General features: G+C 35.3%; 1 protein-coding gene across 2 annotated transcripts in view; it reads left to right on the top strand.

Moving 5' to 3' along the window:
* LOC127874162 (TPR repeat-containing protein DDB_G0287407-like) overlaps positions 1-26,430 on the top strand; it is a 76,290-nt gene that overhangs the window by 8,676 nt on the left and 41,184 nt on the right. The window contains exons 1-3 of one of the 2 annotated variants that reach the window (XM_052418354.1): positions 13,154-13,285; positions 20,288-20,491; positions 23,340-23,408. In XM_052418354.1, the coding sequence (XP_052274314.1) occupies positions 20,321-20,491; positions 23,340-23,408 (240 nt within the window). In that variant the 5' untranslated portion in view covers positions 13,154-13,285; positions 20,288-20,320. Of the gene's footprint in view, positions 1-13,153; positions 13,286-20,287; positions 20,492-23,339; positions 23,409-26,430 lie in introns of those variants that run through there. The other variant, XM_052418353.1, reaches the window with a different exon arrangement.

Genomic DNA, 26,430 nt, shown 5'->3' with positions numbered 1-26,430 from the left:
ATTAGTGGGGTTTTCTAAACTCGTGCTTTTCCGGGATCAGTCTATTGTCATGTAGACAAAGGAAAGGGCGGGAAAATCACTGGTCAAGCCTGACTGAACAATAACAAAAAGTGGACCTATGATAACCACATGCTTGACTAACTTCAACTCTTAGACTGGCCACAGGATCACTGCTTATTAAGTAAACCATTTAAACACCATGAGTTAAAGGGAAATATTAACATTAAAACAGAACAAATAAACAGAATACTTGAAATGAATGTTTAAACCCTGTTACATCATTCATATTTAATGTCATTTATTGTTTGAAAATTGATCACAACATGTTTTAAACTTTGATATATTGTTTGCATATATTCGACAGTACGGAAGTTCAGTTTAGTAAACTGTGATTTTCATACATGCCAGAAATTTTTAGGTCCAAAGAGGGACATTCCATAAAAAATTGTCGGGACATTTGACCAAAAAGCAGGACACCTGAAACGATCTATCATTCCACCTTTACTGTAGTCAGTATACAGGGCTCGAAATTAACACTCACACACTCGCAAAATGCGAGTGAAAAATACATATTGCAAGTTAAGTTTTAAGCCACTAGTATTTTTTTGCGAGTAAAGAAATTGTGGGGAAAAAAACTAGTAATATAAATGCACTCGACGTCATGAACGCTAAACCGTAGGTCAATTTATAGAACGTCTGAATACCTGTATGCGCAAGCGCGCACCTTGTATGTAGACTGGTATACTTATAGTACGGATACGCGGATAGTATTGGTACAAAGAACATGAAACAGTCGACTATTCACATTTGTTCATTGAACTTGAAAAGACATGGCGTCGAAGCCAAACATAATTAGTTTCTTTTTGCCTACAGACGGAAATAAAAATACTAAAGATTAAGCAAAGTTAACCGTTGATTTGTATTTTGGTGACGTCGCACTCAACACACAATATCATAGCTGATTTTTTTCAATATTTGAAAACCCATTAAAAAATATCCCAAACTGACACTTAAACTTTGTTTTCTGAGTGAACACGACACACTTATATTTGAAAACAATACCCTTATGGTCCAAGGAACTGATATCTTTGTATGATTGCAAAAATAAAATGTGTATGTTAAGTCCTTTTTATTCTGTTTTAATAGTACTAAATTAATGTCCAAACTTTTTTATGTTTCCTGCAAAATTTGCGAGACTGTTTTTGATTTTGCGAGTTGGTATTAAAGCTGCTCGCAATGATTTGCAAGAAGAAAAAAAAGTTAATTTCGAGCCCTGGTATAGTACTAACAAAAACTCTTGATACTTTTATTCAAGACATAAAACATCTGATATGAAGCATGAAATCTAAAACATAACAATAACAGTTTTATTAAATAAGACAATAGCAAACAACGAAGATAATATTCATCTTTTTAGAGCAGGGGTTTTTTTTAGAGAAAGGGGAAGACGCTGGACGCTGGGTGAAAGGGGAAAAAAAGAGTGCGAAAGAGAGATATTAGGGGAAAAAATAAAAACTGTTCATTTCAATGTCTATAACTCATCAAAAGAGACTTGTCTCTGTCCTTTTTGTTCTTAAACACATTTAACAGGTATTAAAGTCAAAGTCCTTAATAAAGTTGCAGGTGTAGATCTAATAATGGGAAATGTTTTCAACTATATTTTTGTACTGGGGCCGGGGGACGATGTCAATTTTGTGATTTCAATTTCATGATGAATGGGTTGACGATCTTGATTTGCTACAGTATTGGAAGGGAAAGGAGCGGCAGCTGCCGATTGTCTACTTTCACTTTCACAATGTTCGATGTTGATTACCTCGGAATCCTGCTGGGTTATAACGGTTTTCGATGATTCTTTCTTAAAAAATGCCTCGATGCGTTCAGTATCTTCCGAGTTCGAATGTTTTATTTTGTTTGTGTAAGAACGCTAATTGTGAGACATTTTTTTCTGTTTTCACGTTTATACCTCGGCTTGCACATAGCCCGGATGAAAATTCGACTGGTTTCCGGTAATTAATTGACGAAACACCCTTCTCGCGCAAGACCGGTATCCAGTAAAATAGTCACATGATTATTACGATTAGTTGCCCAGTTTACATGACGTTTTTTAAGAGCTATATTTAGAATAACTGGGATTCCCAGATGTTGTGTGTTCGTCTGGAAAGAGAGAGCGCGAATTCATTGTACATGGTGCAAATTGGATAATTGTCGAATGCCCCAAGGAAAAATAAACATTTCTTTGAGAGAAAATATTATATTTTGGTGAAAAATGATATTTTTGGTGGGGAAATTGTATTTTAAGGGGAAAAATTCTGGTAGGGGAAGACGCCGAATATCGGCTTCACTTTCTTAGTAAAAAAAACCCCTGTAGAGTACAAAATCTGGAACATTACAACAACAATACTCATTATATTACTTTCAATGGCAAACATTAACGCAGGGGAGGCTATCCAGTACACTGAAAGTACGGGTTACAGTAAACTATCTACCGAACAGTTACATCAGCTTAACACGGAATGCGCGGCCGTACACATAATTTCCGAGGTAGGTTTTTTGGGTGGAAGCAAACCGTCTTTGTGTTCTTTTTAACTGCCAACAATGCCTCAACCGTTCTATGGCCCAGATTTTCCTTTTCTTCTTTCTGATTTTTTTTCAGTGCGCTGAAACAATGTTCTGGATTGGCGTTTGAGTGAGGGATTGACAGCTTAATTGGAGTAGGGTCAAACTGTCATGCATAGCACCTCGTTGTTTTTATTACAATTACACCCAATTACACTAGACAGGATGGGTATCACTTATTGGACGGTTTGTTGCGATTTATATATATTGCACATTCGGATTATCCCGCTATTTTGGAACTAAACATTGAATGTAAAAGACTCATTAATGACGTAGAGTTAATTTTTCAAAACAATTGTTTTGTAAACCGTTTCAAACAAAGACAAAAAAAACCACATTTTCAACATTTATTTCATTATAATAGAACTATCGATAGCAATAAGCAACCACTATCTTGAAGACCACCATGGTGTGAATGCCTGATAAAATCAATAATTAGCCGATAAATCGCTGATAAGGTGTCATAAACAACACTGGTACACACGAGAAGTAGAATCGGATTGTTAATTGGGGGCAATAAAGGGATTAGCGGTGGTAAGTGTTAGCAAAACAGAGCTTGAATAGCGAATTTTATTGGGAACCTATAGACCTTACATCGTTTTTTACGAATGTCGGGACAAATCGTCTCATATCGGGACGCCAGGACAAAGGGCCCAAAAGCAGGACTGTCCCGCCGAGATCGGGACGTCTGGCATGTATGGTGATTTTCTGAAAATGTCTTTTGTCTGAGTGAAAATTATGTCATCACCAGTAATAGAAGTAAACAATAGAAACCAAAATGGCGGACAGTGACCTACTTCTATGATGGATTAAAATGAGTTTTCGTAAATATAGATGGTAGGTTTCGTGTTAACTTGAGGAAAAATGAATGATTCTGATAATTATATGATTTTTTTACGGAAGTTGCATTTAATATTATTTATTTACAAATGCATGCTTACGTAACCGGTAATACGGGTGCCCAGGAAAGATCTTAGTCAAGCATGATTTATTTTTTGTCCCAATTAGTTATCAAAATGTAAACAAAATTGACAGATTGTTGTGTTATTTCAAAATATGACTCATTAAGGTTGACATTTACACTATAGGTTCCCACTATTAAATCTCAATTAGCTTAATTGTGGTATAAAGAAATATAAAAATCCCCATAATTACCTAAGTTTCCATATATTTGACTTATTAAGGATAAAAATATGTCTATATGTTAAAATAATAAAATATATAGATTTCAAATAATATAGTATTTTATTTTATATATAAGCAAATGTGAAGATAATTATGACATCTATTACTAGGAATTCGGCAAAGGATGCAATAGTCCATATAAACAGACTCCCAGAGCCTTTGATAATTTTTGCTATGGCAGCTCTGGCAATCCATATGCACCCCTTCATAAACATGGGTGCAGTTCAGCGCACAGAATCCGTGCCCTTCACTCAACAAACGTCTGTCGAGACAAATTGACGAAAATAATGAATAAACTTTATAAATATGTTAGATTTACCTGAATGGCAACCTACGGATGTTATCCTTTGCATGCACCCTATAAAACACTACGATGTTGAGATCACCACACATTTCTCACTGACATGTTTATGTTTAAATTTGAAACACTGTATTCTGTATCAAATACGACATCGTTATAGACTTTAATAGGCTCCATCACATAACCCGATGTGCAAAATATTTGTGTACTTCAACCTTACCAATATTGGGTCATTTTTCCAATATGGTGGATACAGCGTACGAAATAAAAACTAAGTCAATAACAAGCAATTATTTCTTGCTTTAATGGTACCATTTGGATGAGTTTGTGGTTTAAAGGTCAACTTTAACACTTTTGGAAACTTTATAATATGAAAGATAATTGCTTGAGATGCGGAATAAAACTATTTGCAACAATTAAGCGCTACGCCTTATGCCATAAATCACCAGGTAAATCTTCCAATAACGCGCCGTTTTCTAAAAGTTGGACTGACTTACCTCCCTTGCTGTGACGTCAGAGCTGTACATCCGCTATTTTTAACAGCGTTATTTATGCGGAGACGATCAACGGCATTGCTATTACAGCAATACTTTTATGTTAAATTATGGACTTTTCTGACGAATATGATCATTATGGAGATGAACTGCATGAAATTAGACTGTTTATGTACAGTACATGCCATTTTATCGATTTAAAAAATCTCAATTAGACAAGACTCCTTTTTCCAAAATGGCTGGAAAAAGCCCTAAAATGTTCGTTATTAGATTGTTCATCATATATCTAAATTATTGTATTTTTTGTAAATAAATGCAAGTGAAAGAAATCGTATTATTGCAACACATAATTAAACTTATAACAATAATTCTGATCATTTGCACCGATCGATGTAATTACATCGATGCTCTAACTGTTCATGGTGCATGTTTGGTCTAGTTCATAATAACACAGTTTTATGTGAAGTTGGAATAAGATATCAATTTGGGAATAAATTGTGTTTTTTCAACAGTGCTTAATACGCAGCTTTACAAGTTGTATTTATTGAGTTTTACAAAATATAATTAAAATATAAACGTGCATATATAATAACATCATTTAAATTGATTTTACTACAAAACTGGGTTTTTTATAGATTTTTTTTTAAATCCTAATAAAATGAGACTGTGTCCATGCGGCGCAGGAACACAGTTTAAAAATACAGTTAAAATTATTTTAAAGAAATCACTGTTAATGAAAAAGTCATAGAAAATTGCTTATTAAGCTTGAAGTATAGATAAAATAGTACAAAAATAAATTCAGATCATGAAATGAATAGTTTTGTTTGAGAAAATCATCAAAATGATGCCCATTCCCAGTTTGATGTCTTATTCCCAATTCACATAATACAGTGTTATAATCTTTTTCACTTATGCAAAGTGCAAATGTAAAGTTCAATAAAATGTCAAGAGGACAGAATACACACTACCGTATTTTTTGGGGGTAAAGACGCGACTTTTTTCGGAAGCGTCTTATTAATGGACGAAAATGAAAAACAAAATATCCTAATTTTTGCGAAAAATGCGCGTGTGATAATCATTAGCGGTAATTTGATTGCCTCTGAATAACCCCCATGTCACTATCAATCGATAATTTAATTGGTTTATTGCAGTGTTATGGCTTTGTTATACCTACCACACTTATTCTTATGTGTACTCCTCCACGATAAAATCGTAGTCAGTTAGATCTACATGATGATAGCAACTGGGTGTAATCCTCCTGGAAATCGTGCTTTTCTCGCATTATATTATCAAAACAGTTTTTCGACACGAAAAGCTTTTTAACAGATTTATATTTAATTCATTACAAATATATTACAAATATAAATGTTTTGTTGAATTCCCCAATAAGAATACACATTTGTAATCCGAAACACACTTCTGATTTCTTCTGTTAGCACGCTGTTTACAAATTCAAGCCTCAAATAAACATTCGGGATTGTAAGCAGATATCAACAGAATATGTCTTATGTTCCAAATTTCAATTTTGTTAGCCTTTTAGTCGCCGATGCTTAAAGGAAACCATGCTCGCACCTAGCTGTAGGCTCCCGCACCTGGATTAGTGATAATTTCAGGTTGTTTATGCTTTTCGCAGTTTGTACACGGAGTGTCTATTCTCATCTAGAGTCCGTGGTTTGTAGCCACGACAAACCCATAATTGATTTTTAGTAATTTCACCATATATGTCTACATGTCAAATTTTATATTAAAAAAATAGGCTGCGGCCATTTTGATTTGTCGGCATTCTGTTTCATTTCAGACTCCATGCAGTTCTCAGATCATAATCTCTGTGATTTATTATTCTAACTTGTTAGTTTCTGACCACGCATGCTACTGAAAATAGCCAGCGGGATTGTGTTTTATGGCACAAAGAAGCACACAATGGCTTCGACCCGTGTTTTTTTATCCCTTAATGTAAGATAAGCACGTGCAATATAAAATATTATGTTGGTCAGTACAAACGTTCTACCGAAAACGGCAGACTGCGTTTTTGTTTTATTGCCAAATCAAGCCCTGAACATCCAATATCCTGTGTATTACAACACACAAACTTTAGATAAGCACATGCCGTCTGTCAAAACAATGATTTTTATAGATCAGTAAAAATATCGAAGTAACTCACACAGTGAATTCCTGTATATGATCTCGGAAATGAGACTTGCTTAAAACATTTAAAATAATGATATTTATTGTCAAAATAATCTCTAAAAACAAATGAGAACCATCCAACATACATCATACACAGACCAAACAAAGTATAAATAATTTTGACGGTTTGAGTAGAAACATTGAATTGTATACGATGATATTTTTGTGGGATCAGTATACAGTACAATACAAATGTATGCACTTGAATGTATTTATTCAATAATGAACGAACTAAAAGAGTGTAACGATAAGGATACAGCGTGTTTGATTTTTATTTTATTCAAAGGAATTGTCAATGGCAAATAATTTGCGAGATACTCTGGTACTTTAGTTGAAATTCACTACGAAACTTTTAATCGAAATTTCATCAAATCTTTAAAATGAAACATATGCCGAAATTCGTTTGATACTTTCTAAAAAATAGAGAAAGTTTGTGTTTAGGAATTTGAGCACTATTTCTTCAATATTTACCAGAATTTAATGTGAAAAACGGAAATCGGCCATATACGAAATTATCATTGTTTTGACAGTTGACATCCGATGGTAATTGGATGAAGTATGAAGAGAAGCTGACGAAATGTTAACACAATCGCGCTGAAGTAAATATATCAGGGTATTATCTGTATCTGTTTCTAATTTTCGTTAATTTTTAAATTATTTAACATTTGCTATAGTGTGCAATAAATATTTGTAAATATTTTTGCTCTGGTAATCGCCGCGTATTCTGTGTATGGATGCCGAGGCAGAAACAGACGCAGCTGTTTTTATTTGGAGAAAACAGTTTGTGTTTGGAAACATGGCTAGCAAGACCAATTTTTGGTGCACCAAATCTTCGTCGTTCGGAAACTGGAAATAATCACATTATCTTTTCCATAACATGATTTACAGGGAAAGGCCGCACACATAACCATTTTCTCTATTAATGTGAAAACAATTTCACGAAAATATCAATACAAACAGAAAAAATAAAACCAGAATTCTGATCTATCGCTTATCTTCTAAGCGGACGCGAAAATGCTTGTTCAGCTCTGACGTCACACAACAGTGGAAAACAGGGGAGATAAGCGAATCAACGCTTTGCGAGTTAGGATCATAAAAGTCAACAAAATCATCTTTTTCAGGTTAAACACAACATGCAAACATTATTGTCCCGATAATTTAATCATGTTTAAATGTAAATAGCGTTTTATATATTGACTTTGGATTTTCTTTAAAATTGACCTTTAAACAGGTAAACTTTAATAAGTACTTGCAGTTTCAGTATTCCCCTTAACCCTTGCACTGTTGATTAAATTTTGCACCCATGGGCAAGAGACGGCGCATTGCAACTCTCAGCAACCCATTGGGTTATAAAGCTGAGAGTTGAATTATTGCAACTAAGGATGCAATGAAGTATACTCGACACTGTTTCAAGTTATTATCATTTATTTAGTGCGGGAATGAGAAAACAATAAGTTTTTAATCAAATACAGTGCTTTCCACAGGATTTTTGTCAGGCGCCAGGGGCTAATAGGGGTGGCTCGGGAGGGGTGATTTTGTAATTCTTAATGGTACGACAAGATTTTAAAATAAATACGTAACGGACCTGAAAATAATTCGTAATTACGAAAATACGACCCTTATCTGGAGCTCTGGGCGGGGCATTTTTCCTTATATGGCTATATATGGCTATAGTAAAATCTTGTTAACACTCTAGAGGTCATATTTATTGTCCTATCTTCATGAAACTTGGTCAGAAGATTCATCCCAATAATATCTTGGACAAGTTTGAAAATGATGCTGGTTGGTTGAAAAACATGGCCGCCAGGGGGCGGGGCATTTTTCCTGATATGGCTATAGGAAAACCTTGTTAACACTCTAGAGGCCACATTTATTTTCCGATCTTTATGAAACTTGCTCAGAAGATTTGTCCCACTGATATCTTGGATGAGTTCAAAAATTGGTACCTTTGCTTGAAAAACATGGCTGCCAAGGGGTGGGGCATTTTTCCTTATATGGCTATATATGGCTAAAGTAAAATCTTGTTAACACTCTAGAGGCCACATTTATTGTCCTATCTTCATGAAACTTGGTCAGAAGATTCATCCCAATAATATCTTGGACGAGTTTGAAAATGATGCTGGTTTGTTGAAAAACATGGCCGCCAGGGAGTGGGGCATTTTTCCTTATATGGCTATAGTAAAACCTTAACACTAGAGACCACATTTATTGTCCAATGTTGATGAAATATGGTCAGAAGATTTGTATTAATGATATCTTGGATGAGTTGAAAACGGTTACGTTTGCTTGAAAAACATTGCCGCCAAGGGGCGGAGCATTTTTCCTTATATGGCTATATAAGGCTATAGTAAAATCTTGTGAGCACTCTAGAGGCCACATGTATAATATGATCTTCATTAACTTGGTCAGAAGATTTATACCAATAATATCTTGGACGAGTTCAAAAATGATGCTGGTTGGTTGAAAAACATGGCCACCACGGGGGCGGGGCTATTTTCCTTATATGGCTACATGTAGTAAAACCTTGTTAACACTCTAGAGGTCACATTTATTTTCTGATCATCATGAAACTTGGTCAGAAGATTTGTCCCAATGATATCTTGGATGGATGACTTTGAAAATGGTTTTGGTTGCTTTAAAAACATGGCCACCAGGGGCGGGGCATTTTTCCTTAAATGGCTTTATATGGCTATAGTAAAACCTTGTTAACACTCTACAGGCCACATTTATTGTCCAATCTTCATGAAATTTGGTCAGAAGATTGGTCTTAATGATATCTTGGATAAGTTTGAAAATAATTGTTTGCTTGAAAAAAATGGCTTCCAAGGGGGGGGGGGGGCATTTTTCCTTATGTGGGTATAGTAAAATCTTGTTAACACTCTAGAGGCCACATTTACGGTCCGATCTTCATGAAACTTGGTCAGAAGATCCATCCCAATAATATCTTGGACGAGTTCAAAAATGATGCCGGTTGGTTGAAAAACATGGCTGCCAGGGGGCGGGGCATTTTCCTTATATGGCTATAGTAAAACCTTGTTAACACTCTAGAGGCCACATTTATTTTCCGATCTTTGTGAAACTTGGTCAGAAGATTTGTCCCAATAATATCTTGTTATCTCAGGTGAGCGACTTTGGGCCTTTCAGACCCACTTGTTTATTTTTATTCTTCATTTTTTACTGGAGCTTTTTAGGTCCAATTTTTATATTTATCATTATAAAGCATTAAATGACAAACTTCAAAACATGCCAAAATCTGTGAAAAGGCCCCTTTAAAGCGCATTACGTGTCGAATAAACGTCAGAAAAACGAGGTGAATCAGATCTATTAATGGACATGATGATGATGATGAAATATACATGTACTGGAATACAATTGTTATCGCATAATTGTAACCGGGAGTTATTTGCGCTTACTCGGAATAAGTAATTTATTGTTTACCACTTGCAATTAATTTCTCGTATTAATTATGAGTCATAGGCAACACTTGTTTACAGTAAAAAGGTGTGATGATGATGCCCTAAACCGTCTTTAATGCACTGTACTACTGTACTAGTTACCACTTTTATATTGCGTAAATGGTTTAACTTCTTGCTAATCAAGCTGCGATAAACTCTTACTTCGTGCCCGACTTCAATCAAAAATAATGGTCGATAGTTAACCCCGCCCTCATAAGCATTCCTGTAATCGATTGGACGATGAACATCACAGCTTGACGACTGGAAAGTTACCTGATACATCTTTGTCAGCATTTAAATGACTGTGTAATGTGGCTAGAATAATCCATACGTGCGTCTTATCAGTGGATTATCCATTACCCCGGCCATTACCCCATGTGGTGTTTATGGCGATTACTTGTGAAAGTAGGTACCGAGTGCTCTTTTAAAACAGGGAATATTGATACACTGATTGAGAAACCTTGATTTTGTTTGACAATCTCCACTTTCTTTTACTGAAAAATACACTGATCTGAAAATTTCAAGCGCCCCCTGATTTCGTAATTCAAGCGCCTTGGCGAGGGATCGTTAAATGGCCCGTGGAAATCTGAAATAAGCATTCTAGACTTTGGTAATTATTTGCATCAGGGCTCCAGCATTAAATCAGTGTTTGATTCTTATTTATCTGAGTTAGTTGTACATAGGACACACTCATTTTGAAATTTAGGAGTCTTAACATTCTTCAGAGAGTCAAAAGACACTTTTATTTATACATGTTGTTGTTTTAATTTAAATATTTATAATTTAAATATTTATATTTTTTAATATAAATTTAAATAGGTAGGATTATATTTGCAACAGTGATCGAATATCATGTTCTCCTGATCATGTAGACTCATATCAACTTATAATCAAGGTCAGTGGTATCATGGAAAGACCTTTCTCATTTACTGTCATAAGCCTTCCTTTTCACCCTTCTCTGAAAAATTTGAGCTGTCGCTGACCTTTTGCTTTTTTGACAAACCAATTTATGATATATGAAAATACCCGAGAAAAAAAAATTAACAGTCTGATTCTGAGTCCTAGATTTTTCCCTATTAATTACACATTCAGACTGTGACAATAAACCAAAACAATTAATGTTAGATTGTTTTGTGTTTTGTCAATGGGATCGAGCCACATATTTTTCGGATGCTCACAAGTAAGCACATTCAACATGATCACTTTTTATGCCCCTGGATCGAATGATCTCTTTAATCTTGGTCATAACTTTTGCAATATTGATGATAGCAACTTGATATTTGGCATGCATGTGTATCTCATGGAGCAGCACATTTTGAGTGATGAAAGGTCAAGGTTAAGGTCATCCTTCAAGGTCAAAGGTAAAAAAAAAAGAAATTACATTCAAAGTGGCACATAAGGGGGCATTATTTTTCTGACAAACGCATCTATTGTTTGTCTTTAAAATGTCATTGATTGTATTTCTTTGTGCGTTAGAACACATCTTTGGCATGTTTTTATTTCATATACATGTACAGTCAGATGTTAACAATATAAGCACCACATTCTCATATTTCAAATTCCTCTTGGTATACATTATTTAAATTATTCTTTCATGCACTGGTTGTTTCTGTTCATAATTGACCATATAATCAAATATAATCACAGTTTTTATTGTAAAAAGCAAATTAAGGCCAATATTGATGATAAATGTGAATTTGTAAAATGCAAACATTGCCATTTTTCTGAAGTACATAAAAAATGAACTTTGGATATTTGTGAATCATGTTATTAAAGGTCAGTTATAGATACAGACTGAACTTTTAATTATAAAATGCTGACTATAACCAGGTTTTTTCTGCAATTAAAAAAGGCCCTAAAAGGGGCCTTTTAAATTCCAAAAGCAATAACGAAAAGTGTTATAAAAATTTCCAATTTCTAACATAAACAAATTATTTTTTTTTAGAAAGAAGTGACTAATGATTATTACACTTCAACACCGTTATTTCGAACACCGATAATCCGAAGTCACCGTTATTTCGAAGTATTTTTAGGGTTCCGATTTTGGTTCTTCTTTGTTTATTGTAAAATTTCATTGTTAATCCGAACTTTGTTAAACCGAAGAAATCGTTAATTCGAAGTGATTTTGTTAGTCCCAACAATAAAATTTGCACCTAATTATCAATCTTTAATCCAAAGTCAAAACTGCAAAACACTAAGCGTAAGTTCACACCTTTGTCTAAAGCCGATAATTACACTTTGTCATCTGCGCGTCTCAAATAGCAGATGAATTTGGTGTTCCGGCAAACACACTGTCAACATGGCTCTAACAAGGTTCTGATACTTTGTGCGATTTATTATATTTTATATGTTCTGTAATTAGAGGAAAATAAAAAAGAAGAAAAATAATTGTTTTATTCCTCCGTTAGTAGCAATCAATTGCTATCTGACTAGTTTACGTTTTTAAGTAAAACAATTATTAATAGTAGCGTGTAACCGAACCATGTGAAGTCCATAGCGTTTTATTTTTAGAGAATCAAAGAAGTCTTCTGTCAAATGCTTATTTCGAATTATCATTAATCCGAAGTTTTTTAACGGTCCCGACGACATCTAACAAAGTATATAACTACATGTATAATTTATATGATTTTGTCCTGATGTGTCAATATTTGTTGATAAAAATCCCAATTAGGTCCCTTTTGTCGATAAATATTTCCCAAATTTGCCACTTGGTGGATTAAAAAAATTCCAATTTGTAAATATCTAAAAAAAAATCTCTGCATGCATTAAACCCCCTTTTCACAGAGCACAGCTCATATGTTTGTTGGCCTTAGTTATTACATACTTTATTTCTTATGCATTCCACACAATCATGCTTTGCAAAGCTATGATAAGCTTGTTCTATTATTGGATAAGAATGTCCAAAGTGTAACTGAGGCATGTTATGCAAATAAAACAACCATTACATGAATGTTGTGGACATGTACAAGGAATTTAGTTCATATGTGCCCCATTTTTGTCCCCTATCGGTGAAACCAGAGGGGACTTAAGGTTTGGGCTCTGTGTCTGTGAGTATGTCACACTTTTCTGGATCCTGCGATAACTTTAAAAGTTCTTCATATTTTTTCATGATACTTGAATCATAGACATATGGCAATATGGAGATTATGCCCGTCATTATCCCCACGCTTTTCGGAGAAAAAGTGGGAATATTGTGGTTCTCTCCGTCTTCCGTCCGTCCTGGCCACTATCTCCTCCTACACTATAAGCACTAGAACCTTGAAACTTACACACATGGTAGCTATGAGCATATGTGCGACCCTGCACTATTTGGAATTTTGCTCTGACCCCTGGGTCAAAAGTTATGGGGGTTGGGGTGGGGCCGGGTCAGAGATTTTTACTCATTATTTTAGGTTATTTTACTATAATTTCTTCATTTCTACACCAATTCTCTTCAAATTGATACTGAACCTCTCTTATGACAATACAGTCAATCTCAACTATGCATGGCCTCATTACCAACCCTGGGGCGCCCCGCCCACATAGGCCACGCCCACCCAAATTGCCTTTTACTATAATTTCTTCATTTCTACACCGATTCACTTCAAATTGATACTAAACCTCTCTTATGACAATACGGTCAATCTCAGCTATGCATGGTCCCATTACCAACCCTTGGGGCGCCCCGCCCACATAGGCCACGCCCACCCAAAATTGCCTTTTACTCAGGGTTCGCACAGACCTTGAAAAGTGCTTGAAAATCAAGGTTTATCTAGGAAGTGCTTAAAATCAATCTGGAGTGCTTAAAAGTGCTTATTTTCAACCATAGCCTTGAAAAGTGCTTAGAAAGTGCTTGAATTTGGCTGGAAAAGTGCTTGAAGAACGGATAAAAATATTTAATTTCTGTGAGTCGGAAGTCGTAGTTTTTTTTCACGATTGATGATGGTTCCGATCTGTTCAACGGGCAGGTACTGGATTAGTACGGGTTGGTACGGGTTTTAGAACGTAAGGGAGGCAACTACTACTAATCTTCCGCAAATTGGTCTACTTCGGTTTTTGTTGTACGCATTATGCCATTACGGTGCTGACAAGTTGAAATATGCCAGCAAATAAGTGCATTTTTCAGAAAGTGTGGCTTTTGAAGTACCCTTGGGTTGTTGACAATGCCGATTCTAAAGTCAAAGCATCTTGTAAAGAACGCAGAACAGGTATAAAGATCGACAGTATGGTGGAATCGGCGTTGAAAAGCCACCTACAATTCAGTTTGTCAGTGAAGCATTCAAGCAAATTCATTCGGTTAACGCAAGTCATTCAGACGTACTGCAAAAGACAAAAAAGTTGCACTTGACTGATTGTCAAATAAATTAGATGATAGAAGAAGAAACTGCAATCTGTTTACATGAGTGCAGACTTTCAGTTTGAACATACACAGTAACACTATTGCATCAGACAATGCATCTACAGTGAAAACTCGCTATTAAGACCACGTGTGGGACTTTTCAAAAGTGGTCTAAATAGCGAGGTGGTCTTAATTCTGAGTTTTCATGAATTTGATGGACATATAATTACAACAACGTAAATATTCACTGAACTTTTATCTGTTTGCATACAATATAACAGTCATCCGTTTATACATTGTATTTATACATTGTACAAAGATAGTATTTCAAGTTGTTCATTAAAGAAGTGTAAATACATGTATATGTACTTTTCATCAAGATCCTTGATGTTTACTTAACGAATGAGTCAATTGTCGTCTGCTTAGCATTTTGTCGAATAAAAGTCGAGATTTTCTTTTTAGAATAGCTTGAACCCGAGTCTTTCCAATGCCGAATAAATCGTCGTTGAGATTTCCCATCACTTGCGTCGATCAAATCAATCTTTTCTTTTAAACACAACTCTTTCCGTTTTCGCTTATCCATTTTGAATAACGATATGGTATAAAAGTCGGTTTTTATATCCATCACGAACAAAACCGTGTTACTCAAATAACCTAACTGTTAAATTATTCGCCGTAATAAATCTTTAAAGTGTGTACCAAACAACTACCAATTTACCCATCAAAGACTCAATAATAATAATAGCTAATTGTCAATCAAGGGTTAAAAATTATAACAAGTGCCGAAAATCTAACACCTGTGTCGCAAATCGATGCCAAAAACCGTTGTCGTTAATTGTGGTTAATTGGGTCAGAATGGCTTCGTACACAAGCCCGATAGTACCACAACATCAGGTCAAGTAAGGTGTGAAATTACTGGTCGTTTGGCGGGTGTCAATTAAGAACAATATCGATAATTGGTACTGATTAAAGTGGTCGTAATAGCGGATTAGCGGGTTGGTCGGATTAGTGAGTGTAACGACCATTGAAATATAGAAGGAACCAATCGGGACTGAAAAATGGTGGTCGACTTAGCGAGTTGGTCGGAATACCGAGGTGGTCGTAAAGAGAGTTTTCACTGTATAACAGATTTTAAATTTTTACATGTACATGTGTACCTGCTGTAGAAAATAACTTAATAAGTATAATTTTTACAAGCCTCAATTAATACATGGCATTTTATATTGCTGTTGCCAGATTCTGTACATTTGTAGTTTTCTATTTTTACTTCAGAATTAATTTGTATCAGATGCATAATTGTCTTTAACATTTTGTAGCAGCTATATTATACCACTGGAATATCTGTTATGGACATTTAGAATACATAATGATATTCAATACAAATAACAGGTTTTTTTTTGGTATGTGTAATGCCTTGGTCAATTACTATATCACAATGAAATATCTTACTTTTGATTAAACAGTTGTTACTGTAGCAAGGTAGTGCGGACTGTTGAAATTCACATAGAATGTTAGGCAAGAAGAGACCAATTTAGCAAAAATATTGTCAGTGTTGGCCACAGAATAATATACAGTTTTCAGTGGGTCGGACTAAAAAGTGCTTGAATTTGGATTTTTTCGCTTGAAAGGTGCTTGATTTTCATTGGAGAAAATCTGTATGAACCCTGTTACTATTATTTCTTCATTTCTACACCGATTCACTTCAAATTGATACTGAACCTCTCTTATGACAATACGGTTAATCTCAACTATGCATGGCCCCATTTCCAACCCTGGGGCGCCCCGCCCACATAGGCCACGCCCACCCAAAATTGCCTTTTACTATAATTTCTTCATTTCTACACCGATTTACTTCAAATTGATAATGAACCTCTCTTATGACAATATGGTCAATCTCAATTATGTATGGCCCCATAACCAACCCTGGGGCGCCCCGACCACATAGGCCACGCCCACCCAAAATTGCCTTTTACTATAAATTCTTCATTTCTACACCGATTCACTTCTAATTGATACTGAACTTCTTTTATGACAATACGGTCAATCTCAACTATTCATGGCCCCATTACCAACCCTGGGGCGCCACTGAGTCAAACATGCGGCGTGGGGATACGCGTCGGCCTCTGCCGCGCCATTTCCAGTTGAATTTTGTTCCTACGTCAAGAATTCTGGTTGCTATGGAAACAAATAGACTTAAAATATTGTTTAAAATGGTGGAGTGTCACTGGTAAGGGACATACAAATGTATATTGCTTGGCAATTATATGAATAGTCTTGTTTTCAACTGTCATAGTAGATTAGAAACAATAATCAATTTATGACATGTAGCACAAGGCTCTAACACGCAATATACCGGTAGGTTAGTGTGACTTGCATCATACCATTTGACTGTTCAGTTTGCATTAGAATACATCTACACAATTTTGCTGTTTTAAAAACACTACTTACAGTATTTACATATTTCATTACACTTGTGTATTTTCCACCTGATACACAAATAGGTCATCAAAATTGCATTTAAAGTTGCCAAGATATAAAAATGTATTTAACCACCTCCACATAAATTATTTATGCTTCGACAGTTGATCCGCAACGGAAGATATGGAAGTTAACCATGACATCTTAACAATGGGTTTTGTGGGGAAAGTATTTGGACGTCTTCCAGTAGCAACTGTATAAATGGATAAAGTGTTAATTTTCCAAAATAAAACAGATTTATTGATGAAAATGTAGGTAATACTCTTACATCCATGCTGCAAACTTACATGAACAGGTACTAAACATATCATATTAAAAATGATTTAGTTTTGAGTAGATCAATGTTTTATTTTGTTATTAAATTTTATTGCAAGTAGTGTCAGGTAAAGTCTTTATTACATTTCATTTATTCTGGTATAAAATTGAAAGGGAGAATGTGATAACTTAAAATGGGAAGCACAGGGGTCATGATAAATCAAAGTACTGACAGTACTGGTGTGACGATGCTTATGAAGAGGATGGATATAAAAGCATCAATTTAACCCTTTGCATGCTGGGTAATTTGTTGTCTGCTAAAATGTTGTCTGCTTAATTTCTAAAATTAGCATTTTCTTCATTTTTTTTTAAAGAATACTATCAGAATAGCAAACGTTCTGTGGCGTCTCATCAGGATCCAAACTGTTTGCAAAAACCTTTAAAATTCAATTCCAGCGCTATAAGGGTTAAATTTATCTACATCACCACAATTGTGTATGTGGGTTCAAAAATTTTGGGTACGAACAAAATATGCCAAAAAATATTTGGGTACCAAAAAAGAATTAAAAAAGAATTGGGTACTAAAATAAATTTGGGTACAGAAAAAAAAATGGGTATGAATAAAATGTGTGTACAAGAAAAAATTGGGAACGAAAAAAAATTGGGTACGAAAAATTTTTTAGGGGTAAGGGGAAGTAGTACCCTTGGGGAACTTGACCCAATCAGCAAAACTGGGAGGCGGGTTACATTCTCTATCAAATCTAAACATAACTACATTTGGGATTTTCCCAGCGTCACAGCGTTTGAAGTGCCAACTGGCAGTTTCGTGTCTGGTTCCTTACCCGAACCTCTCGATAAATTTGAAAGAGGATGGGAACCAAGCTGCCTTTACCTTTATCAAGATAATCAGGGAGGTATGCCGATTGAGAAAATTTAGCTTACTCAATTGGACTGGCTCGGTCTTTTACAAAGGTTGCCACTGTGAAGAATTTGTTCATGGTATGATAACTTAGACGAGCTGCTTCCCTGAAGCAGCATCGTCAAAAATATGTTGTTTATTGAACAATGAATATTCATGTAAATACAGCATTCTTGTTTATGGGGTATTTTTTTTTCAAGATTTCTCCTGTGCTGTCAGTGGAGTATAGAATCACCACTGTGTATTTGTTATTGGGAGTGTTTGTATGCCCCCCTTCGAAGAAGAGGGGGTATATTGTTTTGCACATGTCGGTCCGTCCGTATGTCTGTCCACCAGATGGTTTCCGGATGATAACTCAAGAACGCTTAGGCCTAGGATCATGAAACTTCATAGGTACATTGATCATGACTGGCAGATGACCCCTAATGATTTTCAGTTTATAGGTCAAGGTCACGGTGACCCGAAATAGTAAAATGGTTTCTGGATGATATCTCAAGAATGCTTATGCCTAGGATCATGAAACTTGATAGGTAGATTGATCAAGACTCGCCGATGACCCCTATTGATTTTGAAGTCACTTGGTCAAAGGTCAAGGTCACTGTGACCCGAAATAGTTAAATGGTTTCCGGATGATAATTCAAGAACGCTTATGCCTAGGATCATGAAACTTGAGAGGTACATTGATCATGACTGGCAGATGACCCTAATGATTTTAAGGTCACTAGGTCAAAGGTCAAGGTCACAGTGACCCGAAATAGTAAAATGGCTTCCCGATGATAACTCAAGAAAGCTTATGGCTAGGATCATGAAACTTCATAGGTACATTGATCATGACTCGCAGATGACCCCTATTGATTTTCAGGTCACTAGGTCAAAGGTCAAGGTCACAGTGACAAAAAACATATTTACAAAATGGCTGTCACTACAACTGAGAGCCCATATGGGGGGCATGCATGTTTTACAAACAGCCCTTGTTAAATATAACTTTCTATGGAACTACAAAAGCGTCAAAATACATATCTAAATGGTAAAGGGTTAAAGGAAGTTGAAAATCCTTGTTATTAGATTGAGGTACAGCAGGCAGTTGAGGCATGCTGGGCAGGCAGCATTTAACCCTTAGCATGCTGGGAAATATGTTGTCTGCTAAATTGTCATCTGCTGAATTTCTAAAATTAGATTTTTTTTCAAAGAATACTATCAGAATAGCAAACAGTTTGGATCCTGATGAGACGCCACGTTCTGTGGCGTCTCATCTGGAACCAAACTGTTTGCAAAGGCCTTCAAAATTCGGTTACAGCACTGAAAGAGTAAAGCAATGGTTTCTAGTAAATAACTTATGTTTGAATTGACCGATCTTGATGAAACCTTTAACATAGAAAGCTTGTATGGAGACCACTTTTGGGATTGTTATGGGATGTGGCAGGTTAAAGTAATTGTTGCTAAAAATAGAAAACTTGGTTCATGTGAATAACTTGAGTGAGCAGATGTAGGTAATAATTAACATTTTATATAAAGATTGCTTATAAGCAGACATAGCTATGGAGATCATTCGGGGTCAATATCACTGATACTGAATAGAATAATCAATTTCTGCATAAATACTTCAATATGTATGGAGTTACTATGTTTATTTTGTTTACCATTTGGCCATTCATGCTGTGGTAATGATCCTGATTGAAAGCAAGAAAGGCAACAAGTCTGCGTCAGTGCCTAACAAAATTTTAGAATCAGACTGTTCATGATTAAAATATTAAAGTCCATATGGCTTCTATCACTGTACACATTTAAATCACTTGGAATCAGGGGTTGAGAAATGGAGTATTCTATCACCACTTGATCGACTGAAAACAAGCACGGATACATTACTAACATACATTTAATGCAAGCACTTACAACAAATTTAAATTAATTGAACATTTTACTAGTATCTTACATTTGTATATTGATAAATACGTTTTCAGTATGAAAAAATAACAGAATAATTAAACCTTTTCAGTCTGGGTCTTGTATCAAAAAACTATTTTATATTGCAAATTGATGCTTCAACAAAGTATTAAAAAATGTTGTTACATCTTTCAGTGCGTCTCCTATAACAAAGAGCAACAAGTCACCATGGCAACTGGTACATCAACAACGTCGTCAACGGAGTCAGCAGGAACAGGTGGGGCAACAGCGGCGTCGGGTGAGTCGGATGATAAACCACCTTTAGAGGGCTCGGTGAAACTCTACATCACATCCTATACTGATGACTTCTTTGCTGAGCGAGAGTTCTTCAGAAGAGAGGTGAAAGAAGTAACTTTATTCTCCCTGAAGATGGAATCATATTTATAGCTGCTTCTTTATTTATCCTTAAGTATTTTAATTTTGATCTAATGGGGTGCGCATTTCTCAGATTATTACATCCTTCATACTTGATGTCTGCCCTTTGTCAAATTTACTGACTTCTATAAATTGGTCAAGTTGGCTAAACAAAATTCTTAATACCCATAAAATCATCAAAATAATTAGCATTTTGCTAAGGAAAATGATCAGGGCTTTCCGAAGACCTCAAATCTCAAGAGTCAAGGACTCTTGGGACCATATTTTCAAGAGTCAAAATCAAACTTCTAAGAGTCCTAATAATAACGCAGGAGAGTCAATGATTTTTTGCAATTTAAGCAAATTACTGAGATATAATATATAAAAAGCAACAAATTAAAAAGGTTTCTCTGCGACAGTTTCCGAATGCACAAGCACAATTACACTTTGCACAATTACACTTTATCAAATAACTTTGTTTGACCGTTTCGCGTGGCTATTAAATTAAGAATGAAATACAAAATGTGACAAAAAAACCATTTCCGCTGGCTATCACAAAAAAACAACATATGGGTGGTACCTAAACACAATAGCCTATATAAATTGGTAAACTATAAAAGGAAATTATTTCTACTCGCCGATAAAGGTGCCTCTGTATTTAATCCCATCAAAAATTCAGACGCCCTTTAATTGTTTCATGTGCCATCTTCACTGAAGACGTGCGACAAACAGGCAGTTTTCTATGCCTTCTCAAACGGTCAATTATTACGCCTACATGTATTTTGTAATCAATTAGCTCATGCAAAAATTGTCACTTTGCCACAAGGTCAGTTATATCGGTTCTATAGTTAATTTTAGCAACTTTGATGCAAAGAGTGTAATTTGACGTTGTAGACAGTATACATATGCCAGCATAACTTTCGCGCGTCTTTGAACTGAGCAATCATGAAGTAAAACAGTGATGGGTGCATTCAGCTTTGGAAATACATTCTGTCATACTCTGGAAATATCTAAAAATATGCTTTCCGGTGTTCTGTGGATATGGATGTTATTATTTTATATTGAATATTATTAAAACTGACGCGGATGAGTCCATTCTGTTTTGGTTGGTTTATAGTTCTTCTTAAATGCTCTGAGCTTTTATGAGTACATACGTACAGCTCAGAGGGTCAATAGCTGGGAGTTGGATTATTGCAACTAGGTGGGTTTAATACACGTCTTTTCCGCAAACAGCTGATAACAAACGCTTTGATAAATAATTGAAAGTTAATACACGCGTCATCGAACCAGCAGTGTTTTAATTGGTCACTACTAGATTTCTTAATTAACCAAACTCCGCCTTCTGGGTGGACTTGTGCTTCGATGATTGGAAACGGGCGTTAACGATTAGCGTGTACTAAATGAGATACTCCGCCCCGAGCCAATTATCGCTTAGTCTTAACAACTTTTGATCTCGTTGACGCAAGTCGGTATATTCCCCCGGGTCAAATGTGACGCATGACGTAATTTTCTCAAGAGTCAAAAAGGGGTCTTCTGTAATTTTCAAGCGTCAAAACCCGGGAGCTCGGGTCAAAGGAAAACCCTGATGATACTTCATATAATGATAGATGGCTTTAATAGGCAATGCAGAGAGTATGGACTAGAACTTCGTGTCCAATATTTTCCTGCACAGAGTATGACCATTTTGGGGATTTGAAATAAAACCACATGTATTGATTGATCAGGTTCGGAGATTATGTTATGCAATTGATTTTATATCAGCTACTAGCCAGCAAAAGACACATCTTTGTTTTTTGTTTTGGGGGAAATTGTCACAGTTGGTTATTATCCTACTTTAACAACTTCTAAAGTAATTTGACAATTTTATAAAATGACATGCAGTATGGGGGTATGGGAGTTTGAGTAACTACAGTTAATGTTGACATAATAATTTTATACATATTAAATGCTAATTTTCACAATTCTAAGGGCCCATTGACGAAAAGACTAAGAAACAAGTACTGGAAAAGTGTGGAATATCACTCAAGAAAAAGTGAATAAATGAGTTATGAATAAGACTGTTGAATTAAATTGTTATAATTACAAACTTACATCAAAGCTTTTTTTATAAGTATCCAATTTTAAAAAATGATTTTGAGAAAGAGGCGGTGATTATATTCTGTCTCTTGCTGCCATGTTGGGCTTAGTATTGGACTAAAAGTGCACTATTGAAAAGAAGAACAAAATGTTACCAGGGGTGTAAATCTCAACTCCACCCACTTTAGCGAGTTCATGGTCAATGTGTTATATCATACAAATACAGAAAAAGGATTACAAATGTCAAGATGGCATCACATTTGTCTTTGATCTGAAATAAAAACTCTTTGGGAAAGAAGAACTTTACATTGAAAATGAACAATAAAGATTAGGTTGTATTGCCAACCAATTCTGGAGTGTGTATTTAACTATTTATAACAATTCCGGTTTTATCAAGCATCAATGTGAATTGGAAATGTTGGAATCAATCGCTGCTTGTATGTTTGTTTAGTTGGATTGTTTTCAACATTATTAAAGGGATTATATCAAGATGGTCAGTATACCAACTCACACTTTTCCAGGGATGGCTGGGTGTCTAGTTCTAAGTGCACATACTTAAGCATGTAACTGACAACTGTCCTGCTTAAATCAGAGGAAGGGGGAGAATGGAGGTAGAAGGGATCTCATGATAGTGCCTATTGTTCTATTCAAAATTATGACTAAAAATGACCTTTAAAATATGTGTGTATGCCTTTAATCAGCTTAATTGCCATAGGTTCAGATTTCTATTAGTATATTTTTAATTTCTGCTTTTCAGATTTTGCCAAACTTGAAGAGTTGGTGTGAAGCCAAGCATTTGGCTCTGAGTGAGAGATATGTTAAGTGGGTATGTATATAAAAATGGTTATAAATTAGCTTGTCCGGGCCATAACTTTGTCATTTATTAGCTCATCTATTTTTTGAGAAAAAAAATTATGTGCTATTGTCATCACGTCGGGGTGTGCGTCGGCATCCATTTAAGTTTTGTGTTTAGGTCCACTTTTCATTCAAACTTGGTACACTTACTAACTATCAAAAGGGGACTGTGCAGTCAAAGTTACGTAACTCTGACTGGCATTTTGACGGAATTATGGCCCCTTTATACATAGAAAATTGAAAATTTTGTTAAGTTTTGTGTTTTGGTACACTTTACTCCTAAAGTATCATAGCTATTGCTTTCAGACTTGGAACACTTACAAAAAATAAGGGGACTGTACTGGACAAGTTGCATAACTCTGGTTGTCATTTTGACAGAATTATGGCCTTTTTTTTACTTGACTTTGAATATATGGTTAAATTTTGTGTTTACATCCACTTTACTTCTAAAGTATCAAGCCTATTGCTTTCAAACTTCAAATGCTTGCCGTTCATTGTTATCCCTGTTGAAAAAAAAATCGGAGAGGATATAGTAATTGGTCCTGTCCGTCTGTCGGTCAGTCCGTCCGGCCGAAACTTTGTCCGGAGCATAACTCCAAATCTATTCAATGGATTTACTTTAAACTTAGAATATAAACATATGGCAACTAGGAGAAGTGCAGTGACCAAGAACCATACCTCTATCTACCTTTATAGTTTTTGAATTATCTCCCCTTTTATATAACTTTAAAGTAAATTTTTGTCCGGAGCCTAACTCTAAATATACTAAAGGGATTTACTTGAAACTTGAAATATAAACAGATAGCAACTAGGAGAAGTGTAGTGACCAAGAACCACAACTCTATCTACCTTAATGTTTGAATTATCTCCCCTTTTATATAATTTTAAAGCAAATTTTTGTGCGGAGCCTAACTCTAAATCTACTGAATGGATTAACTTGAAATATAAACAGATTGCAAGTAGGAAAAGTGCAATGACTAAGAACCATAACTCTATCTACCTTAGTTTGTGAATTATCTCCCCTTTTTAATAAATCTAAAGTAAATTTTTGTCCGGAGCATAACTCTTAATCTACTAAAGGGATTTACTTGAAACTTTAAATATAAACAGATGGCAAGTAGGAGAAGTGCAGTGACCAAGAACCATAACTCTATCTACCTTAGTTTTTTAATTATCTCCCCTTTAATATAATTTTGTAAATTTTTGTCCAGAGCATAACTCTAAATCTACTGAAGGGATTTACTTGAAACTTGAAATATAAACAGATGGCAAGTAGGAGACGTGCAGTGACTAAGAACCATAACTATATCTACCTTAGTGTTTGAATTATCTCCCTTTATTTAATTTCAAAGTAAGTTTTTGTCCGGAGCATAATGAATTATCTCCCTTTATTTGTTTTAACAAATATTATTCTACTCTCTAAAACAAATGTTGTCTTACAAGCAAACACATTTGGCAGGGATTTGGCACTACTGTGACAAGCTTTTGTTAGATTTGAAATTACTCTGTACATTTGTTCACAATCATTGGACGGTGTGTCATGTTAAAGAATAACATCGATATCTCAAAGGTCAAGGTCACACTTTGAGTTCAAAGGCAAAAAATGGCCATAAATGATCTTGTCCGGGCCATAACTATGTGATTCATTGTGAGATTTTAAAGTTACTTGGTACATTTGTTCACAATCATTGGACGGTGTGTCATGCTAAAAAATAACGTCGATATCTCCAAGGTCAAGGTCACACTTGGAGTTTATAAGTCAAAAATGGCAATAACTGAGCTTGTCCGGGCCAGTTATGCCATTCATTGTGAGATTTTAAAATGACTTTGTACATTAATTTTGTTCACAGTCATTAGATGGTGTGTAATGCGAAGGAATTCAAGAGTTCAAAGGTCATAATGTCCATAAATGATAATAGCATAATAATTCTTAAAAATCGCCATAAATAAGCTTCTCTTGTTTTGTGAAGACAGCATGCAAAATATTCTGTGTCAATGCAGTATGTGGGGGTATACGTCACTTCTGTGACAAAGCTCTAGTTTAACCAGGCTATGGGAAGACCGCAGGGTTCGACATTAACTTTTTTTACAGCAAGACCGTCGGACCAGCTCCTCTTAAAATGTACTAGCCCGAATCTGATGTCTACTAGACCACAAATGACATAGCAAATGAACACAAATGTGTCATGTAACTGTTAAATCAGGATTTATCAGTAAATAATCAGTGAACAACATATTTTTTTTATGCATAGAGTAAAACAATAAAATAAAACTTTTTTTCTTTTCTCCGTCAAATTCAATCCATGGGAACTGACTCGATTTTCCATCTAGGATAAAATTGGTGTTTTCGTGTTTCTTCATTTTACGTTTCGTGTCAGTTTAAGTGTCGGATTCTTTTTTATTAACTGATTTGTAGGACGAAAAACCGAACTTGAACAAAGCCATTCTTTAAATTACATTCTCTTGTCTGCTACGCAAAAATGTTTACATTGACAATACCGATTTTCGATAGAAGTCGTAAAATCATGCTCTACAGTTTTACGACACTGCAAAAAATTATTAATATTCATGACAACTTGACCAATGGAAACAAGCAATTTCTGCAGGAAGCTCTCCTTTGCGTCTAAAAATAGCGATGAATCATGTGAATGCTCCGCGTTTATTTAAATACACTAGTTTTGTTTTAATGTAAATAACGGATACGAGAGTAATTTTACACATTAAAAATTTAGGTTTTCACAGCAGTTAGTTATAGTTATATGAATCAGTATAGATTTTTGTATGTACGACCAGTCGGACAAGCTAGACCACAGTTTTACTAGCCCGACCACCGATCTTACTAGACAATGTCTGTCGGACGTGCCTTAGTGTCGAACCCTGGACCGACTCAGTTGATATGACACTTTAAGCACATCCATTAAGCCCCATTTTTCCAGAGGACTGTTTTATTATATACTATTATCTGAAACTGTGGTTCATTGGTTGTGTTGTCG

This window comes from Dreissena polymorpha, chromosome 3 (assembly GCF_020536995.1).
Source record: "Dreissena polymorpha isolate Duluth1 chromosome 3, UMN_Dpol_1.0, whole genome shotgun sequence".
Lineage (NCBI taxonomy): Eukaryota > Metazoa > Mollusca > Bivalvia > Myida > Dreissenidae > Dreissena > Dreissena polymorpha.
This window is presented reverse-complemented; position numbering and strand designations above follow the sequence as displayed.